The 16982-nt window shown below is 38.8% G+C and overlaps 2 protein-coding genes across 2 annotated transcripts in view; one reads left to right on the forward strand and one right to left on the reverse strand.

The window, feature by feature from the left end:
* Window positions 1–6274, forward strand: part of PKN2 (protein kinase N2) — a 65058-nt gene extending 58784 nt beyond the window's left edge. The window contains exons 19-22 of the mRNA XM_019528337.1: window positions 1344–1486; window positions 3020–3127; window positions 3523–3603; window positions 3684–6274. Of these exons, the coding sequence (XP_019383882.1) occupies window positions 1344–1486; window positions 3020–3127; window positions 3523–3603; window positions 3684–3887 (536 nt within the window). The 3' untranslated portion in view covers window positions 3888–6274. The remainder of the gene's footprint in view (window positions 1–1343; window positions 1487–3019; window positions 3128–3522; window positions 3604–3683) is intronic.
* A 4095-nt stretch (window positions 6275–10369) lies between these two features.
* The window catches only part of GTF2B (general transcription factor IIB), a 63003-nt gene continuing 56390 nt past the window's right edge, over window positions 10370–16982 (reverse strand). The window contains exons 4-7 of the mRNA XM_019501569.1: window positions 13853–13999; window positions 13591–13720; window positions 12634–12915; window positions 10370–10847 (exon numbers count right to left, since the gene is read on the reverse strand). Of these exons, the coding sequence (XP_019357114.1) occupies window positions 10714–10847; window positions 12634–12915; window positions 13591–13720; window positions 13853–13999 (693 nt within the window). The 3' untranslated portion in view covers window positions 10370–10713. The remainder of the gene's footprint in view (window positions 10848–12633; window positions 12916–13590; window positions 13721–13852; window positions 14000–16982) is intronic.

Consider the following 16982-nt stretch of genomic DNA (forward strand, 5'->3'; position numbering starts at 1 on the left):
CTGGAAATGTAGTATGTGGAGACAAAAAGTCACCACAAACATATACTTCCCTTGATCTGCAATTTTTTCAAATGCATGCTTTTTCAAATGCACTCTTGATCATTAGTATCATAGGGTGCCTACAGACGTGTGGGGGACTGCTCTGACATGCTGTAATTACAGCGCATCAGAGCAGACCCGATTTTAAGTCTGCTAGTGTGGTAATTAACACACTCCTGCAGTGTTGGCATCTCGTATTCAGCATCCCTCTGTTTCAAAATGGTGGTGGGGGTGCTTTAACTAAACCTTGTTGAATGAGCTTTAGTTAAAGCAACCCTGCCACCATTTTGAAATGTGGGACACAATACACAAGACATTGTGGGCACTTGAATTAAAGCGGCTCTTGGGAGCTGCTTTAATTAAAACTCCCAACCTCTAGAACATGTGTAAAAATGCCCATAGTGCACAGATAAACAAAGCTGTCTACAGCTCCACCAGGTGCCGTATCATAGCAGTTTATGAAGGTACTTATTATATTACCTGATGTTGCCTTCAGCTAAATTCTATGCAAACTTTCTGACTTTGGAATATACTAGAATCTATTAAGACCACCTTAGTTTCCAAAGTATTGTCCTGTGGAAAATGACTACATAAAATGAGCTTTTACTCAGGAGAGCTGCTTTTTGTAAGTATTAATCTGATGTAGTTAGTAGCAAAAGTGCGCACTACTTTTTATTGTACAGTACTTGAAGTGACAAGTGGGTTTTGTTTTCTTATCATGTACTAACAGTATTGTTTACTCTAGCTATGTCTACGCTAAAGATGTCAGTCAGGGATGTGCTCCTTGACTAACATAATCATGTTGGCAGAAGCCCCTACTATAGGTGCTATTATGTGCTTCAGTGCTGCAAAAAGTGGAGGGTTCACTCTCTTAGATCAGTAGAAAATGCAGTTATGCTAGTATGCCTGTGCCCTTACTAGGCACACTGTCAATGCAGTATGTTTAGTAAAGTGCAGTGCTCCTGATATGCACGTAGCCTATGCTCCAGTTTGTGCATGGCTAGATGCAGTGCTATGACAAGAGTGTAACTGAAGGCCTAACACTTTATTATGGGTAGAAATGTGCAAAAAGGAGAGACCACTTGACTTCGGCCATGGATGACAGTGGTAGAGCTGGCCAACAGAGCAGAGTGTGAACTTTGTTTCAATGCTGAATTACTTTGAGTTGTCAATACACAAATGTGAAAACCCATGACATAACTTGCAGAGTTGCTTTGAGGAATAAATTGTACTAACTGAAGTATTTACTGGGAAGTGTAGTGGCACAGGGTATTGCTTGTTTTTAAGGAAACTAACTTTTTCAGGAATGGGATTTGGGGACAGAACAAGCACATTCTGTGGCACTCCAGAATTTCTCGCTCCTGAAGTATTGACAGAAACATCCTATACCAGAGCTGTAGACTGGTGGGGTCTTGGTGTACTCATCTATGAGATGCTAGTTGGTGAGGTAAGTACAATAGCAAAAACATAATGCTTATGCACACACCCATGTCTTGCGTGGGCAAGTCTAAATCTAAATGACACTAAAGATAGAAGTGAAGTACAAGGTTCTCAACTTTTTGAGAACGTTCTACCCTTCAGGGATAAGTCTTTGGTATTGTGTAAGCCTTGTTGCACATCTTATATGCTTGGATGTTTTCTAGTGTATTTGAATGGCAGAACAAAAAAAAGTACTATACATAATGTGACAAATACAGAGCTGGTGTGAGTTGCTGCACTCCCACTTATTTCAGTAGATCTATGAAGCTAGAACATGAGGCCAGATCCTCGGCTGGTGTTGAACTGGCTGAGTTAGGGTTTTGCACCAAACATAACATCTGGAACATTTTTACTTCCATTGCCATATGCCTCCATGTTAACGCTGTGTTAATGTAATCCTATTTAACTTCAGTGATTTTTATTTTTCTATTTAACCAGATATCTTCACGCTTGCTTATACACCTGATTATCACAGTTTTTTAAAAAGTCAGTCCTCTGGCCTGAATACAAGCATGGAAAATTTCAAAAGTTTAAGCTATGTGTAATCTTTTATCAAATCCCTCAAAGGGATGAGGTTAGAAGAGTTGAAATTGCATTCTTCCATTACAGATTTAAGGCAGAGTTTAGAAGCTATATATAGGTATGATACAGGATATGCTTATTTTATTTACCATTTGACTTGCCATCTCCATTTTTTTAATGTTCTACCTAGTTTGTTTCTTTTTTAATAGTCTAGAAATGTTGTGCCATATGCAATGGCAAATGAGAAGGTGATCTATACTGTTATAACCATCACCTTTTCCTTCCTCCCTCCCTCCCTCCCTCTTTTGCTGTAACATCCTTGGAGCCAGTGCAGCGAGTTCTTATATTGGAAAATACTTGGAAGTATTTGTTTATAGCAGTCTTTTTAATACTCAGAGCATACATATGCTAAAAAGTTAATCACAGCCTATTCTTCTCCTCCCCCATCTTTACCTTCTAACAATTTCTTCTTGAAAGTGAAGCTGAACCAGCACCATGTGACTTACAAATCTTCCATAAACCTGTCAAGCATGTGGTAAAGGTTTTACCTAAATGAATTATGGATGAGTACTTCACTAACAAGTTTCAGCCATCCTAAAAGATGAATAAAGCAAAGCTTTATCATATTAGATTGGACATTTTTTGTCCTAGTTAACAGAAGACTGTGTTAGAAGTGCATTATTAAAAGGCTGTTTTCTGTTTTTCTTCTTTAATAACCATATGATTTTTATAGATAAAATCTTGTAGCTGGCTGGCTGCCTGCCTGTCTTGAAAGAAAGGAAAGCTAATATATCATACATTTCCCCTCTAGAATGCTACATTCTGCTGTAGGGAAAGATGAAATAACTTGCTGCCTTAGGTTATCTAACTCTCTAAATTGGCAGTAAATGTAAATACAAGTTGGTAGCACTCTATTTTAGGAGAAAGTTTATCTTAGAAACTTAGTTTTGCAAAACTTTTTTTTCCCTCTTATTTATAGTCTCCCTTTCCTGGAGATGATGAAGAGGAGGTTTTTGACAGTATTGTAAATGATGAAGTAAGATATCCACGCTTCCTTTCTACAGAGGCCATCTCTATAATGAGACGGGTAAGGTTGTATGTAACAAACAAAAGTATTCTCTTGTTACCATCTAGTTTTTTCCTTTCTGTGAAGAGTTTAGTTTGTGGTGGGCAATATACTTTGACAGCTTGTGCCTACATTGACATTTTTTTTTCCTGCAGGAAGGTTTCAAATGAAAAATCTTTATTTCACCATCACCTCTTCTTTCTCTAAAATGTGATATTTCACTTTACAGCTTACATAAACTTTTTATTCTCTTCCCTCTGATCTGAACCAGATTTCTCTAGAGACACTTTCCTGTACAAATTTAGCTAGGAAATTCAGGCTGCTTGTATTAGAGCCTGTTTATTCTGTAATACCAGCATCTAATTGTTCCCTATGCCCTGCCATTAAGTGCTAAGTTCTACAAAATGTTTTATCAGTTGCTACGAAGAAATCCAGAGCGGCGCCTTGGAGCTGGTGAGAGAGATGCTGAGGATGTGAAAAAACATCACTTCTTCCGGGTGAGTATGAGTTAACGTAGCATATGAAACCATCAGCAGCTAGAGGCAGGAAACTAATGGCTAATTGATTTGTTTTACAGCTAATAGATTGGAATTCCTTGCTCGCCAAGAAAGTGAAACCTCCTTTTGTGCCCACCATTAGAGGAAGAGAAGATGTTAGTAATTTTGATGATGAATTTACCTCTGAAGCACCTATTCTCACTCCCCCTCGGGAACCAAGGATACTTTCAGAAGAAGAACAGGAAATGTTCAGAGATTTTGATTACATTGCTGATTGGTGTTAATTTTGAGACACTGTGAAACCATAGCTAACTCTCACAAGAATGCCCCTCTCTCAAGAATACCACCCCTTCAATTGCTCTCTGTGCCACCTGTAGCTTCTGGTTTTTTTTAATCACATGAAGATTCTTTTAAAGTACTGTTGTGAATAGTCTTGCAAAGAGTGGCCTCTCTCTCATCTGAGCACTGGAAAGCAGTTCTATGGAGTTCTTAAGCTGAGTTGGTGAATACAGGCCATAAGAAATGCTCTCGGACATGAGCACACTTGGATCTGTACTGTATCTTACTCTTCTACAGCAGATAATAAAATACCTGTCTTAAGTGGGGAAAGAAGAGATTTTTACTATGCTGATGACCATTAACTTTATTCATCCACCTTAAATAGAATTCTGGGATGCTGTTGATACTCACAAAGAAAATGGTAAGATGCACAGAAGGCAAATGCTGGCAGTTTTTTAAAATTACTGTAATGTCCTAAAATGTGTAATTTTACAGACTTATCTTTGTTTTTTAAAATAATGGAAATTAAGAACTGATGCCTTGTTTTGTAAATTTTCTATGGTATTTATTAGGGGAAAAATGTTTAAATGCCTTGCTTTGAGAGATCAGTTTAAGTGCTTCCATTTAAAAAACCAACCAACAACAAAAAATGTCCAGGAAGTTTACCAAAGCCACTTGCCAAACGGTTTTTGCCTTTTAAGTTTTTGTATGGATGGCATAAAAAAAATCCCCAGTTAAGATGAAGAATGTAGTACGGGAATGTTTGTCCAGTCTTAACCATAAATAGTGTATGAACATATATGCATTCCCCATGTCTATCCAATTGTGCATTCTTGGAATTAATGCCTTTTCCACTAATTATGAGTGGACAGATACCCATACTGTGTTTAACCATCTAGATCATCTTCTACCTGCTGTACACTATCATATCTTTTTTTTTAAGAAACAAGGATTTTCAGTGTATACATGTATACTGTGAACATGTATACTTGGAAGTTGTAATGTATTATGTCCAGGCATGTAACTTAATTTTACCACTTCATTAATTTTGCACAGTGGTCATGTGAACACAATACAGAACTGATTTAACAGAAAAAACACTTGTATACAGTTTAGGCCACTGAATTCCAGAATGTAGATTGGCAGTTTAGTAAGGATAAAAGTAATATGTTGTAACAGAATGTATAAATATTTTTGATAAAACAGTGTATATTTTATAAGTATCTTAACACTAAAACTGTACCTCAAAAGTAGAAAAACAATTTAGACCAGATTCTGTGTGCGCTTGGGAATTCTGTATGACCTATTTCTGGCACTCAGTGTTCTGTAGGCAAATGGTCACTCCTTGGAAAATAAGTTTCCAGTGTTTTCCTTAGCTCACTAATAAAAATGTTTTAGGTTTGATTCTCTACTTAGCCTTGCAGGTTCATTGTAGCCAACAACTTGCAGAAGTGAGTTCAGACCCTGGAATTGATTATTCCAAATAAGCTATGTAATAAACACTGAAGCCATGTTGTTGTTGGGGTTTGGTTTTTTGGATTTTTTGGGTGTTTTTTTTTTTTTTAAGGAATGGAATACTGCAACACTAAGGTGTTACTGGGTGATATTTTTTTTAAAATAAATGACTGCTGGACAGAACACTAAGTTCAGAACTCCTCCTGGTAATGGCCTGGGGAAGAAATGAATTAGTATTTCTGAATAATGTGTAAAACACTCTCTACCTAACAAGACGACTGGTGGCATTTTACAAAATATAGAAATCATGTTGGTTTTACAGAATGAACTTTTCTTTAGAAAGTGGGAGCAGCACAGTAACTTGTTTAAAAAAGATACTAATGAATTTTGAAGGGAGAGAGAAATGAAGTTTCCTTTTTTTTTAATTGAAATGTTAAAACACTAAATGCTTTTGAGGTACAGTCTGCTTACCTGTTTTGGTTCCAAAAAAAAAAAAAAAATATATATATATATACATACACACACACAGAGCATCTAAGAGGGTGCTTAGCATTTAAGAAAGCACCATGAAAAATACCTTTTTGTACTTACATCTTGTACAGAAATCTTTTTTTAATCTAAGTAAATCACTAAAAAAAAAAAAAAAAAAGGCAAGGGTATGCTCACACAGTTAAGCTGAAAGAAAGCACTAATTTTTCTCTCCTGTAGGTCTTTTTTTAAAATATTTTTAGGAAGATTAAGATTTTAAACTCTAGATTGTAAATATATTTTGCTATACCTTTATCTGTATGTGGCTGCTCAAGCACTTTGTAAGGAAATTAGGATACTTTAGAATGGTACACTATGCATTAAAATGAAATGTGCCTTTTAACAATGTCATTCTAAGTGTTTTGCAGTCATTAATATCACAAATTAAAGTTTAAATAGAAATTTGTAACTTGTGTCCCAAATCTGATTTTACTTACTGAATTTGGTGTGCTGGTTTTTGGTAGTTTCAGTGTTTGATGCATCTGGTCTATGGAAGGAAAGGGAGAATCTCCCCCTTCTAATAGGCACCATGCCCCTAATAAAACCACAGTTGTCACTTTCTTGCAGGAGCAGTCCCTTTACAGAACACAAACTGCATCCAGACAAGTGCCGCTGTGCAGTATGTGGTCCGCCGGGGAACCAAGTGTCCACACATGTGGATGTGACCATAGAGTGAGAAAGGGAACCTTAAATACCACCCTCCTTGATAGAAGTCTGAGGGCAGAATAGGGATAAGCTTGTTGAACATCCCATCTCTTCCCCAATAGGTATTTATGCAAGACTTTGGGTTATGTGCTTGTGCATTGTTCCTCTGGTTTGAGAAACAGGGTTCATATCATGTTTTAACAATTAAGAGCCACTTCTACAGGATGGAATTTCATACAACCAAGTAAGCCTGGAAGGATTTTCTACCACCATACTAAAGCAAATCCTAACTTGCCATTGATCAGAATTAACAGAATAGTTTGGTTATCAGTCAGGAGCACATCAGTGAAGAAGTCATTGCCACAATAGTGTTTCATAGACATTATGGCTGGAAGGGACCTCATGAGATCAGTGGGTCCAGCCCCCTGCCCAGAGGGCAGGAAGTCAGCAAGGTGAGCATCCAGATGCTCTGAAAATGTTCAAGAAATAGGTGCTCACACCACATTTGGGGGGAATCGCTTCCAGATTCTAGAGACTCAGTAAAGAAGTTTTTATGTCCAGTCTAAAACGATGTTCCAGTGTTCTGTGTCTGTTGGACCTTGTCTTCCCTTGAGGTGCCTTGGCAAACAGAAGTTCTTCCAGATCCTGGTGCACACAGCTTATGTACTTACAGGCTGCCACCAAGTGCCCCCTGAGCCTTCTCTTCTTCAGGTTAAAGAGTCCCATGGCTCTCAGCCTCTCCTTGTAAGGCCTGCTTTCTTGACCTCTAATTAACTAGTTAAGAGTTTGGAGAAACTTCTGAGTAAATAAGAAACTCAGTCATTAGAGCAAGTTCTTCTATACATTTTTCCTTTAAGGCCTCTTTCCCAGTGGTAAGGCCTGTCCCATTTAAGGAGTATTAGCTTTTCTTTTATTTTCCCACCAAAGTAACTGCTACCATTAAGTGAGCTGGGTGTTTTTTTCCCCCCCTTTAATCAATTACACTAACCCCTAGGCTAGGATTCACATGGGTAGTATCTTTTATTGAACTAACTCCTTAGTTGGGCTTGACTTAGCCTGAAGAAAGATGCCTTGCATTCAAAAGCTTATCAGCCCTTTATGCTGTCAGCACCAATGGGGACTGTTGTGTGGTACAGAACCATCAACACCTTTTACAAAACAGGTGTTTTAAGCAAAGCCAAGCCCAACTTCAGTGCTTGAAATATAGCAAAGTAGAGCTTTCCTGCAACCCTAACTTCCCTCAGGAGCTATTAAAGGTAGGTTGTATTTACTATGTCTAAAACTCAACACTACCAATACAATCTAGAGGCTCTTCCATTTTACTAAATCAGGGAAGATGTCATCAGCTCAACCTATCCTAAAGAGCCAGCTGACTCTACTGCTGTTATCCAGCTTGTGGAGCAGTAGGCCTTTTGAACTCATTAAAACCCAAAACCTTGTTTTGAGAGAGCCCCCAGGTGTAAAAAGAAATGGGTGTTAAATTAGGCAGTAGTTACCCTGATAACTTATGTTCCCTTTCCTAAGAGAAAGGTAAGAACAACTTGATTGGGGCCTTGTTTGAAAACAAGTGATCTTGTACACCCTTAACTCTGCTGGTTTGTGTACAAAGTTTTTAAAACATAGAGAACATGTAAAATAATTGGCATCAAGATATGGGCAGGCCCAAGAGCAGTTCATGCCAAGCTGCTTTCGCATCTTTGTTATGCTTAAACAAACTGTTAGTCTGACATAGTAGAACTCTTGTAAGAAAGTGCTAAAATATTTAGTTTACACACAAGCAAGGGATGACAGCTGTATATCAGAACACGGGCCTACTTAATGTAAACCCCTAAAATCAGTTGGGATTCTAAATCCTACTGAAAAAATAGGTTTAAAATTACTTACCAATTTAGCCAAACACAGCTTTTATGCCATTCTTACTCTTTTAAATAAAAAGAAAGGAGGCATCAGAATGATGAATAATCAGCAGAGTAGTGTGTTAAGTTCTGCATCTAAGTATTTTACTGCTATAGCACTGATTTTTCACTATACCTGAGACAGCAGAAACTAATTAGCTGCAATGATTGGTGAGATGTCATACTTACCACCTTAAAATCAACCACCTACTGTAGACTACTAGTTTAAAGTGCATTTCTGCTTAGTACATCAACATAGTGCATAAAGTACATACCAGATAATTTATAGAAACTAACTAGAATATTTATTCCTGCTTGACACATGGTTGCTCAGTCCAGAAAACTCATAAAAATTCCATCACTAATTTTGTAAATGCTGAACTAAGCACTACCCTTACTCTGTTTCAGAGTTGAAGTTTATAGCTAGATAAATTCCTTTTCTCCTCCTTCCACAGCAATAGCATACAATAAGGGGAAGGTTGGGTTTTTTTGTTTGTTTTTTTACATGTTTATACATATCTAAAGATCTAGTAGCAGATCCCTAAGAGATTAGTTTCAGTTTTTATATTAACTGAAGCTAAAACAAAATTTTCATTAATCCTTTAGACAAACATGGTTGTGGTCCTTTGCATTCCCACAGAAACATGAGTTTCTCATTAAATGCTTTGGTCTAACTTCAAATCTTCCACCACTTTTTTTCTTGTCCTTATCTTCCCTGTAGAGTTAAGGCAGCCCTTTACATAGAAAGCAGGCTCTTTCCAGCTGGGCCCTGCAACTTAAATTTACCCTGTTCTCTGCTGCAAGCTTCAGTTCTCTAGATTAAGGGAGGGGCAGGAACTGTTTGCAGAATTCCAGGAAGAGGCAGGATGACATGGCCCTGCCTCTAGCCTTTCACAGGGAGAGGACACTGGATCTAATGCCCTTTACAGCTGTGCTACGGGAACTTTTAACAGCCATGAGTAGTCAACTTCAGTGGCCAGTAAATTACAATGCTTTTGAAGAGGAAAAAAAAATACTAAACTTAAAGCTGTTGTATTTTGAGGGTCTCAACTGGCAGAAGGGGATTAAAATTAAAGCAGCAAGAAAACAGTCAAGGCTATTGACAATTAGTAATGTTAGCACTGGGCACAGAGCCCTCCTGTGAATGGATTAGGACCAGATGTGTCAGAAGCTGACCCCCTCAGCTGTTCATTTTCATAATTAAAGTAAATCTTGCACCTGTGATGCAAAATTAGCTCAGAAACCAGAAGATGGTTGGTAAAGTACATTTGCTGCTTTGAACACAAAGGGACACTGTCAAGAGGCATCCCATTTTGGAAGCAATTAGTTTGGGGGAAGGGAGAACAAACTTCTGGCTTTTAACTCTTCAGCACCTGGAGTATCATTTCAAATTCTGAGTGCTAATTTAGAATACAGCAGTGTCAAGAGCTTAGCTGGTGGACATCCAAATTTAAATATGACCTGTCATTTTAATCTATATGTTGAAGTATTTGAGATATTGGAATTAACATCTTTTGTAGTAGACTAAATGTCATGAAGTTGCCAGTGAAGTTCAATTAAAGAAACAGGCTTTTGTAGTTGTCAAATTCACAAAGGCAGGGTGAATAGCCATCCATGAGAAGCAAAGAGGATGTGCCAAGGATATGACTAATCTTTTCATAAGATGTTAAAAAACCTTCAGCAGCAGTTGTGCAAATATTCAAGCTGCTTTTTGCCAACTGTTTGCACTCTGGGTTAAACCTTCTATACTGTAAATTGCAGCTAACTACAAATATTAAAGCTACACTAGAGATTAAAAGTTGCCAAGAAAGCAAGTGTGGTAGTTTCATACATAAATGAGTTTTGTTGCAAAGGTACTTAAAGAACTCTACTATTATTTAATTATTAGTAGTACAAATTATTGTCAAGTTCAGGTCATTTGAAAGGAATATACCCATCTCAAAGAACTGAAATATGCAAGGTGGTACATGTTTTTGGAAAACAGTTTATTTGGGAATTACATCATTTCCATTTTCCAAAATACATTTTACTAGATCCCTACAAAAGAAATCTAAATAAGTACAATATGAAATTAAGCTTGTTGTAACAGTCATTAAATATTTACTTTCACTAATATATACATACAAAATGCCACACATGATTTTGTTTACCCTTGGAATGTGTGCTGTGCTCCAGCAGTTATGTTTGATCTTCACATCCTTCTCCAGTTCCACAATATGAAGGCTCAGTATCAACACTTTGTACATCCTTTCATATAGGCAAAAAATCATAAAATGTTCTTTAGAAATTAAACTTAACCTTAGTAATTTTACAGCTGTGGTAGTTTGTCCACAGGGGTATCGAATTTGAAGTCAGCTGGGAAAAGATCTGGAGCTCGTGGATAGATAAGTCTGTAAGACTGCCTGATTGTAACATCAGCAACCCCAGCAGTATCTCCAATCTCTAAGGAAAACAGAGAGGCAAGGTTAAACACAATTTACTATTTTCTCTCTTGCTGCCAAGCCAGGAGCAGCCAGCAGGGCTTGTGCAGGTAGTGGTATGCTTATCTCATTTTTCCAAAACTGGATGCAAAAATTTTTTTCAACCATTTGTGACCCAATAAATGTATGAAAAATTTTCCTCAAAATAGCCATTTCACTGAAACGTATGCCTAATTCAACATGAGCTGATTTAAATCCAAAACATAAATGTCATAGGAAAGGAAAAGACATGCTGAACATTTTGATTACAGTCAATTTTTTAGACTGATAACTGCATTGCAGGCTCTTTTTTAAAGAAGAAATTTTAAAAAGAACCAACTGGTTTATGTAACATCATGTTCTTGACTGCTATGGTTAATAAAAGAATACAGTTAAGGGCAAGAAAAGGTATTTCCCAGCTAAGATCTGAAAGGAATTTAAATAAAGAGATGTAAGGAAAAAGCTCAATCATACAATGAGATTACAGAAACAGCCAAGGCTAAGCAAGCAGAGGAAGGAAACTGAGCTTTTGAGATAAGCAGGAACTAGTTTATGCAAGATTTAAAAACAGAGGTGGTGATTCTGAACTTGAACATGAAATGTAGGTAGGACTGTAGAACTGTGAAGACCTGAGAGTACAAGCAAACAATTTTTACTCTTAGGAGGCAGCTGCTTTCTACATTGCCATATAAGTCTAAAAAAGTGAGCACCACAGAACTAGGAACTCAAGGAGAGAGAGGAGTTGAAGACACAGAAGAATTGGAGTTTAGGCAGCAGGATAAACAGGCAACACAGCAAATGCGATGAAAGATAAGGGTGAAGTGAAGGGTCAAGGGCAAAGGCAAGGATACAGGCAGAAGCCAGTGGATGGGCAGTCAGATCAACTTTTTTTTAACCCACAGAAAGCTCCTTTATCCATTAGGAACTGGCTTTCAGGTCAGCAGCTCACCCCCTGTAGACCCAACCCCTGTCAGATAATTCTTTAAAGTTCTGATCTGCATTGGGTTTGAACAGTAAATTGATATTTCATAACCTAATCCCAATATCCCATGCCATTCAACACAGTAGGCTCCATCTTTTATGACACTTGAGAGGAGTTCAGCATAAATTGGGAACGCAGTAGTATTTATAAAGCAAAAATATTTCACAATCTAAGCTCTTCTCCCTTCCCTAGGTACCATGTTCCATTCAGAGACAGGAAAAGTGATTACAGGAGGCCAGATTCTCCTGGCTCCCACAAGCGGTGGCTTGGGCTGCACCACCTTTAAAGCCGTCTTCTCCATGTCTGAGTATTTTGGGACAGTCTGGGGTCCACATGGCACCATCTGCCCTCACAACCCAATGTGCACAGGCTTGAGGTGAGGAAAACAAGGCACAGCTAAGATGATACAGGTCTCCAAGCCAAGCCTTGACTGGATAATGATTTATAAAGAGAACAATAAAACCACTAACAATAAAACCACAAATCTGTATAGAAAAATAGAATATAAATGTGTAAATATGAACCTGTAGTAAGTTAAAACCCATAATGCAGACTACCAACATTACATTGTCTACATACTTAAGCCTTAAGGAAGTTTGTTTATGGGAGCATAGCTAAGAATTAGGTAACTCACATCATCATGAGAAAAATACCTGTTACTTTGGGCACAAATTGTACATCCATAAGGTGGCAACTTACTGCTGCTGATTTCAACACACTGACTTTTGTATTAAAGAGTTCTTCCTATTTTCAACAGGAAATATGGGAAAACACAGGAAGACTTTACCTTTTTGTGTCCTTTTCTCTGCTGAGGCTTGTGATGCCATATAAATAGCTGCAGCTGCCACAGAAATGGGACTCCTCCCAGGAACCAGATCCAGTTCCACAGCTTTACGTGCAATGTGTGTTGCTGCCATTTGTACTTGCTTGGGAAGACCCAGATTGGAACAAAATCTTGACATGAAATCCCCAGTTGTGATCAAATCAACACTGGTTTCAAGTGCTTTCAAAATAAGCTTAAAACACCGGCCTATTTCTTTCTTTGAAATCCTGGACACTGCACATATTTCTAAACAAACAAAATGAGAAGTAAGCTGTAGGCTTAGTGTGTTTTCTACTTCAAACAAGCTACATTCTTAATGACTTAAGACCATACTTTTTCAGCTTCCTTCCCATTTCTTCATGAAAGAGGTCACTGTGCAGAAAAGCAAGTCACCCCACTAAAAAACTAAGAATAAATTACATAACACTGGAATAATAGTTACTGTTGAAGATTCAGCAATGCAAGATGTTCTACAAGTCACTATTACATATAAATCAATCTCACAAAGAGTAAGATTAAGTATACACAAGCTAGTGTTGTATTCCACTAAGAACAGGGAGGACAACTATTTATCAATCATGTAACTTTTTGCTTCAAATTTACTCAAACAATCTTTTTAAGACTCATTTTGTCAGGCAGCATCTTTTAAATTCTACCAAGATTCAGAACTATTTAAAACAGTAACCCAAACATTCATTCTCCTAAGACATCACTTGAAGCAACTCTAGAGAAATCCTAATTGATACAAGTGGTTAAAAACAATGAAATAAAATGAAGATTATTGCCAAAGTTAAGATACATTTTTCTACACTTCTCCATTATAGCCTCTTTCCAGATACTACCAACATTCTGTTCTAATACTGGGCTAAAGATATTAGTCTATTTGGTAACAGAATTTAATCTGTGCAACTACAAACTTACCTTTAAATGTTCTTGGAACGCCCTCTTGTCTACAGGCTATGTAGAGACAAGCAGAAGCAATGGCATCATTACTTCTTCCCTTCAGGCTCTTCTGCTCATACACTTGCTTGAATAAATTATTTGTTCGATCCTTCAAAGCAAGAAGACTAAATTTAATTAACTCTAGGCCATTTAATTAGCAGCAATATCAAAAATTCATGTGCTCATTATATTATGCTAAGTCAATGCCAGAACAATTTAAAGGAGGGAGACACGAACTTACAACTATATTTCTGGGGAGGTTGATCCTGTCTGCCATATTAGTAATTTCTTTAAAAGCATTCATCATTGCTCTATCAGAGCTGCTCATAGTCCTGCGATTCTGATACTTTGAATTCCCAAATTCATCAAAACTCGCTGCACCTGTGCCCTGAAAAGTAAAATGTTGTTGTTAATAAAACATAAGCTATTCTGTTTTTAATATTTCATGAATAAACACCTTGCAGGGTTGTTTCTTTTTTTTTTGTTATTCCAATTCAAATCACTAGGTTGGAACAATTATAAACATACACATAACTGAAGTAAATAGCATAATAGAGCAGCATTCCAAATGGTCTCCACTACTTAACCCAGCCTCAAATTGTGGACTACAGTAATATCAGAGGATCCAGGGGATATCAAGAAATGATGCAAGAATGTCTTTTTTGATACCACCATGTTGCTTTAACTCAATGTCTCCACCACAAATACTGCCTTCTAGAGACTCTCAGCTAATAAAACATTATTGAACAGATGCCTAGATTTCTCCTATATAAAGCCCCCCAATTACACAATATGATACACACCACACTATAACACCAAGCAGCACGCAACATTATGCATTTGTTTATATAATCTGATAATACCCTAAACCTGGTAAATCATGTTTTAGCTCTTCCTGGACAGGCAGCAATTTGGAAAAATTAAGTTTTATAAACAGGTTTGTGACAAGCTGATAAAATTAAAACAAATAAAAATGCAAGGACAAATGTGGGGGGCAGGGGGGGAGAAAAGCTAACAAAATAAGGTTACACTAGATGACAATAAATGCTAACTCCCTGCATGCATTTTTTTTGCCTCTTGTACCTCAGCAGTTTATGAAGCTTAAGTGGTAATACGTCTCACCATTCCTGTCTAAATGAGATGTCATGAAAAGTTAAACTATTTTTTTTTTTTAGCAAAACAAAATAAAATTTTTTTTTTTTATCAACTTACTACAAGCCACAGCTGTAGTAGTAGTTCATTTACACCCTTCACTAAAATGATTCAGTAGAATTAAAAATAAAATTCTTAACTCAGTTGGTCTTCTGGATCATGATATACATCTACGAGGTCTAGTCAGTGCCTAATGAATCTGCTTGTACAGAGTCTACAATAATCACACCAAGACCTTTGCCTAGGCACAAGCATGGAGGACTGGAGGCTGCCCAAGCCCCATCACCCCCCTGCCTTTAGACCACTAAGACAATGCAAAGGCCAGACCAAGTCCAGAGGTTCAGTGCCTCGAGGGCTGTAGCTTCTGCCAGAGAATAACAGGTAAGCACTGTGGCTGACTGCCTAATGCCTCTGTGAAGCCGCATTTCTGTCAAGGCAATGTCCCTTTGCCTTTCCCCAACCACTACTCAACACAAGGCAGTGGAGGCTTGATCAGCACTCCATAATTCTGCTCCGTACAATAAAATGCACTCAACCCAAGTTCTACAGACCCTACTACTGCTAGTACCACCCTTCTACTTGGTCTTACTGTAAAAGGATAAAACTCAGAATCATAAACAAATTACAGCTGGAAGAGACCTCAGGAGCTCCATCAAGTCCAACCCCCTGCTCAAAGCAGAATCAGCCCCAACTACATCATTCCAGCCAAAGGCTCTGTTGAGCTGAACCTTAAAAACCTCCAAGAATGGAGATTCCACCACCTGTCCAGGCAACCCATTCCAGTGCTTCACCACCTTCCTAGTGAGAAGGATATTAGGAAAAACTAAGTCCAACTTCCCTTGCTGCAACTTCAGACTATTGCTCCTTGTTCTGTCACCTGCCACAACTGAGAACAGTCTAGCTCCATCCTCTTTGGAACCACCATACAGGTAGTTAAAGGCAGCAATCAAATCCCCCCCTCAAGTCTTCTCTTCTGAAGACTATGCCCAGTTCTCCCAGCTTCTCCTCAGAAGTCATCTGCCCCAGCCCCTAATCATTATCAATGCTCTCCACTGGATTCCCTCCAACTCGTCCACATCCTTTCTGCATTGGGAGGGGGGCCCAAAACTGGACACAGTGCTCCAGGTATGACCAGTGCAGAACAGAGAAATAATTACTTCCCTCAATCTGCTGGCAACACTTCTAACTAATGCTGTTAGCCTTCTTGGCAATGAAGGCACACTGTTGACGCATATCCAACTTACTGTCCACAGTAACCCCTAGGTCTTTTCTGCAGAGCTGCTGCTTAGCCAGTTGATCCCAAACCTGTAGCAGTGCATGGGAGTCTTCCATCCTAAGTGCAGGACTTTGCACTTGTCCTTCTTGAAACTCATGAGATTTCTTTTGGCCCAATACTTCAATTTGTCTAGGTCACACTGAATACTAGGCCTAGCCTAACTCCTCTGCAGCTTGGTGTCATCCGTGAACTTGATGAGGTCGCACTCCAGCCCATCTTTCAGATTGTTAATGAAGATATTGAACAAAACTGGCCCCAGGACTGACCCCTGGGGCACTCTCCCCTTGATACCTGCTGCCAACTAGACACTGAGCCATTGATCACTACCTATTGAGCCTGATGATCCAGCCAGCTTTCTATCCACCTCACAGTCCATTCAACCAACCCATACTTCCTTAGCTTGCTTGCTAGAATGCTGTGGAAGACCATATAAAAAACCTGGCTGAAGTCAAGGTATCCACTGCTTTCGCTACATCCACAGAGCCAGTTATCTCATCATAGAAGGCAATCATGTTGGTCAGGAATGACTTGCCCTTGGTGAATCCATGCAGACTGATCCTGATCAATTTCTTCCCTACGTGCTTAGAAATGGATTCCTTGAGGACCTGCTCCATGATTTTTCCAGGGAATGAGGTGAGGCTGTAGTTCCCTGGATCTGCCTCCCCAGCCCCCTGTCAGCGCTTCAAGATCCTAGGATCTCCCTGGTCCCACCCACTCATCTCTCTTGCTCCCGCTGGCCCATGGCCCCATCCCAGACACCTGCGCAGGTCCTGCCCTCAGCAGGGAGTTTGGGGGGGGATAGGTGGGGGTTCCCAGGCAGTGGGGCTAGGTCCAGTAGCAGCAGCCAGGAGCCACCACCACTGGCGCTGCCAGGAAATGGAGTCTGGCCACCACACCGCATGAGCCCCACTGTGCACCAGGGGATGGCAGGACCAGTCACACA

The sequence above is a fragment of the Gavialis gangeticus genome, unplaced genomic scaffold (genome assembly GCF_001723915.1).
Source record: "Gavialis gangeticus isolate Ggan-Ray unplaced genomic scaffold, GavGan_comp1, whole genome shotgun sequence".
Classification (NCBI taxonomy): Eukaryota; Metazoa; Chordata; order Crocodylia; family Gavialidae; genus Gavialis; species Gavialis gangeticus.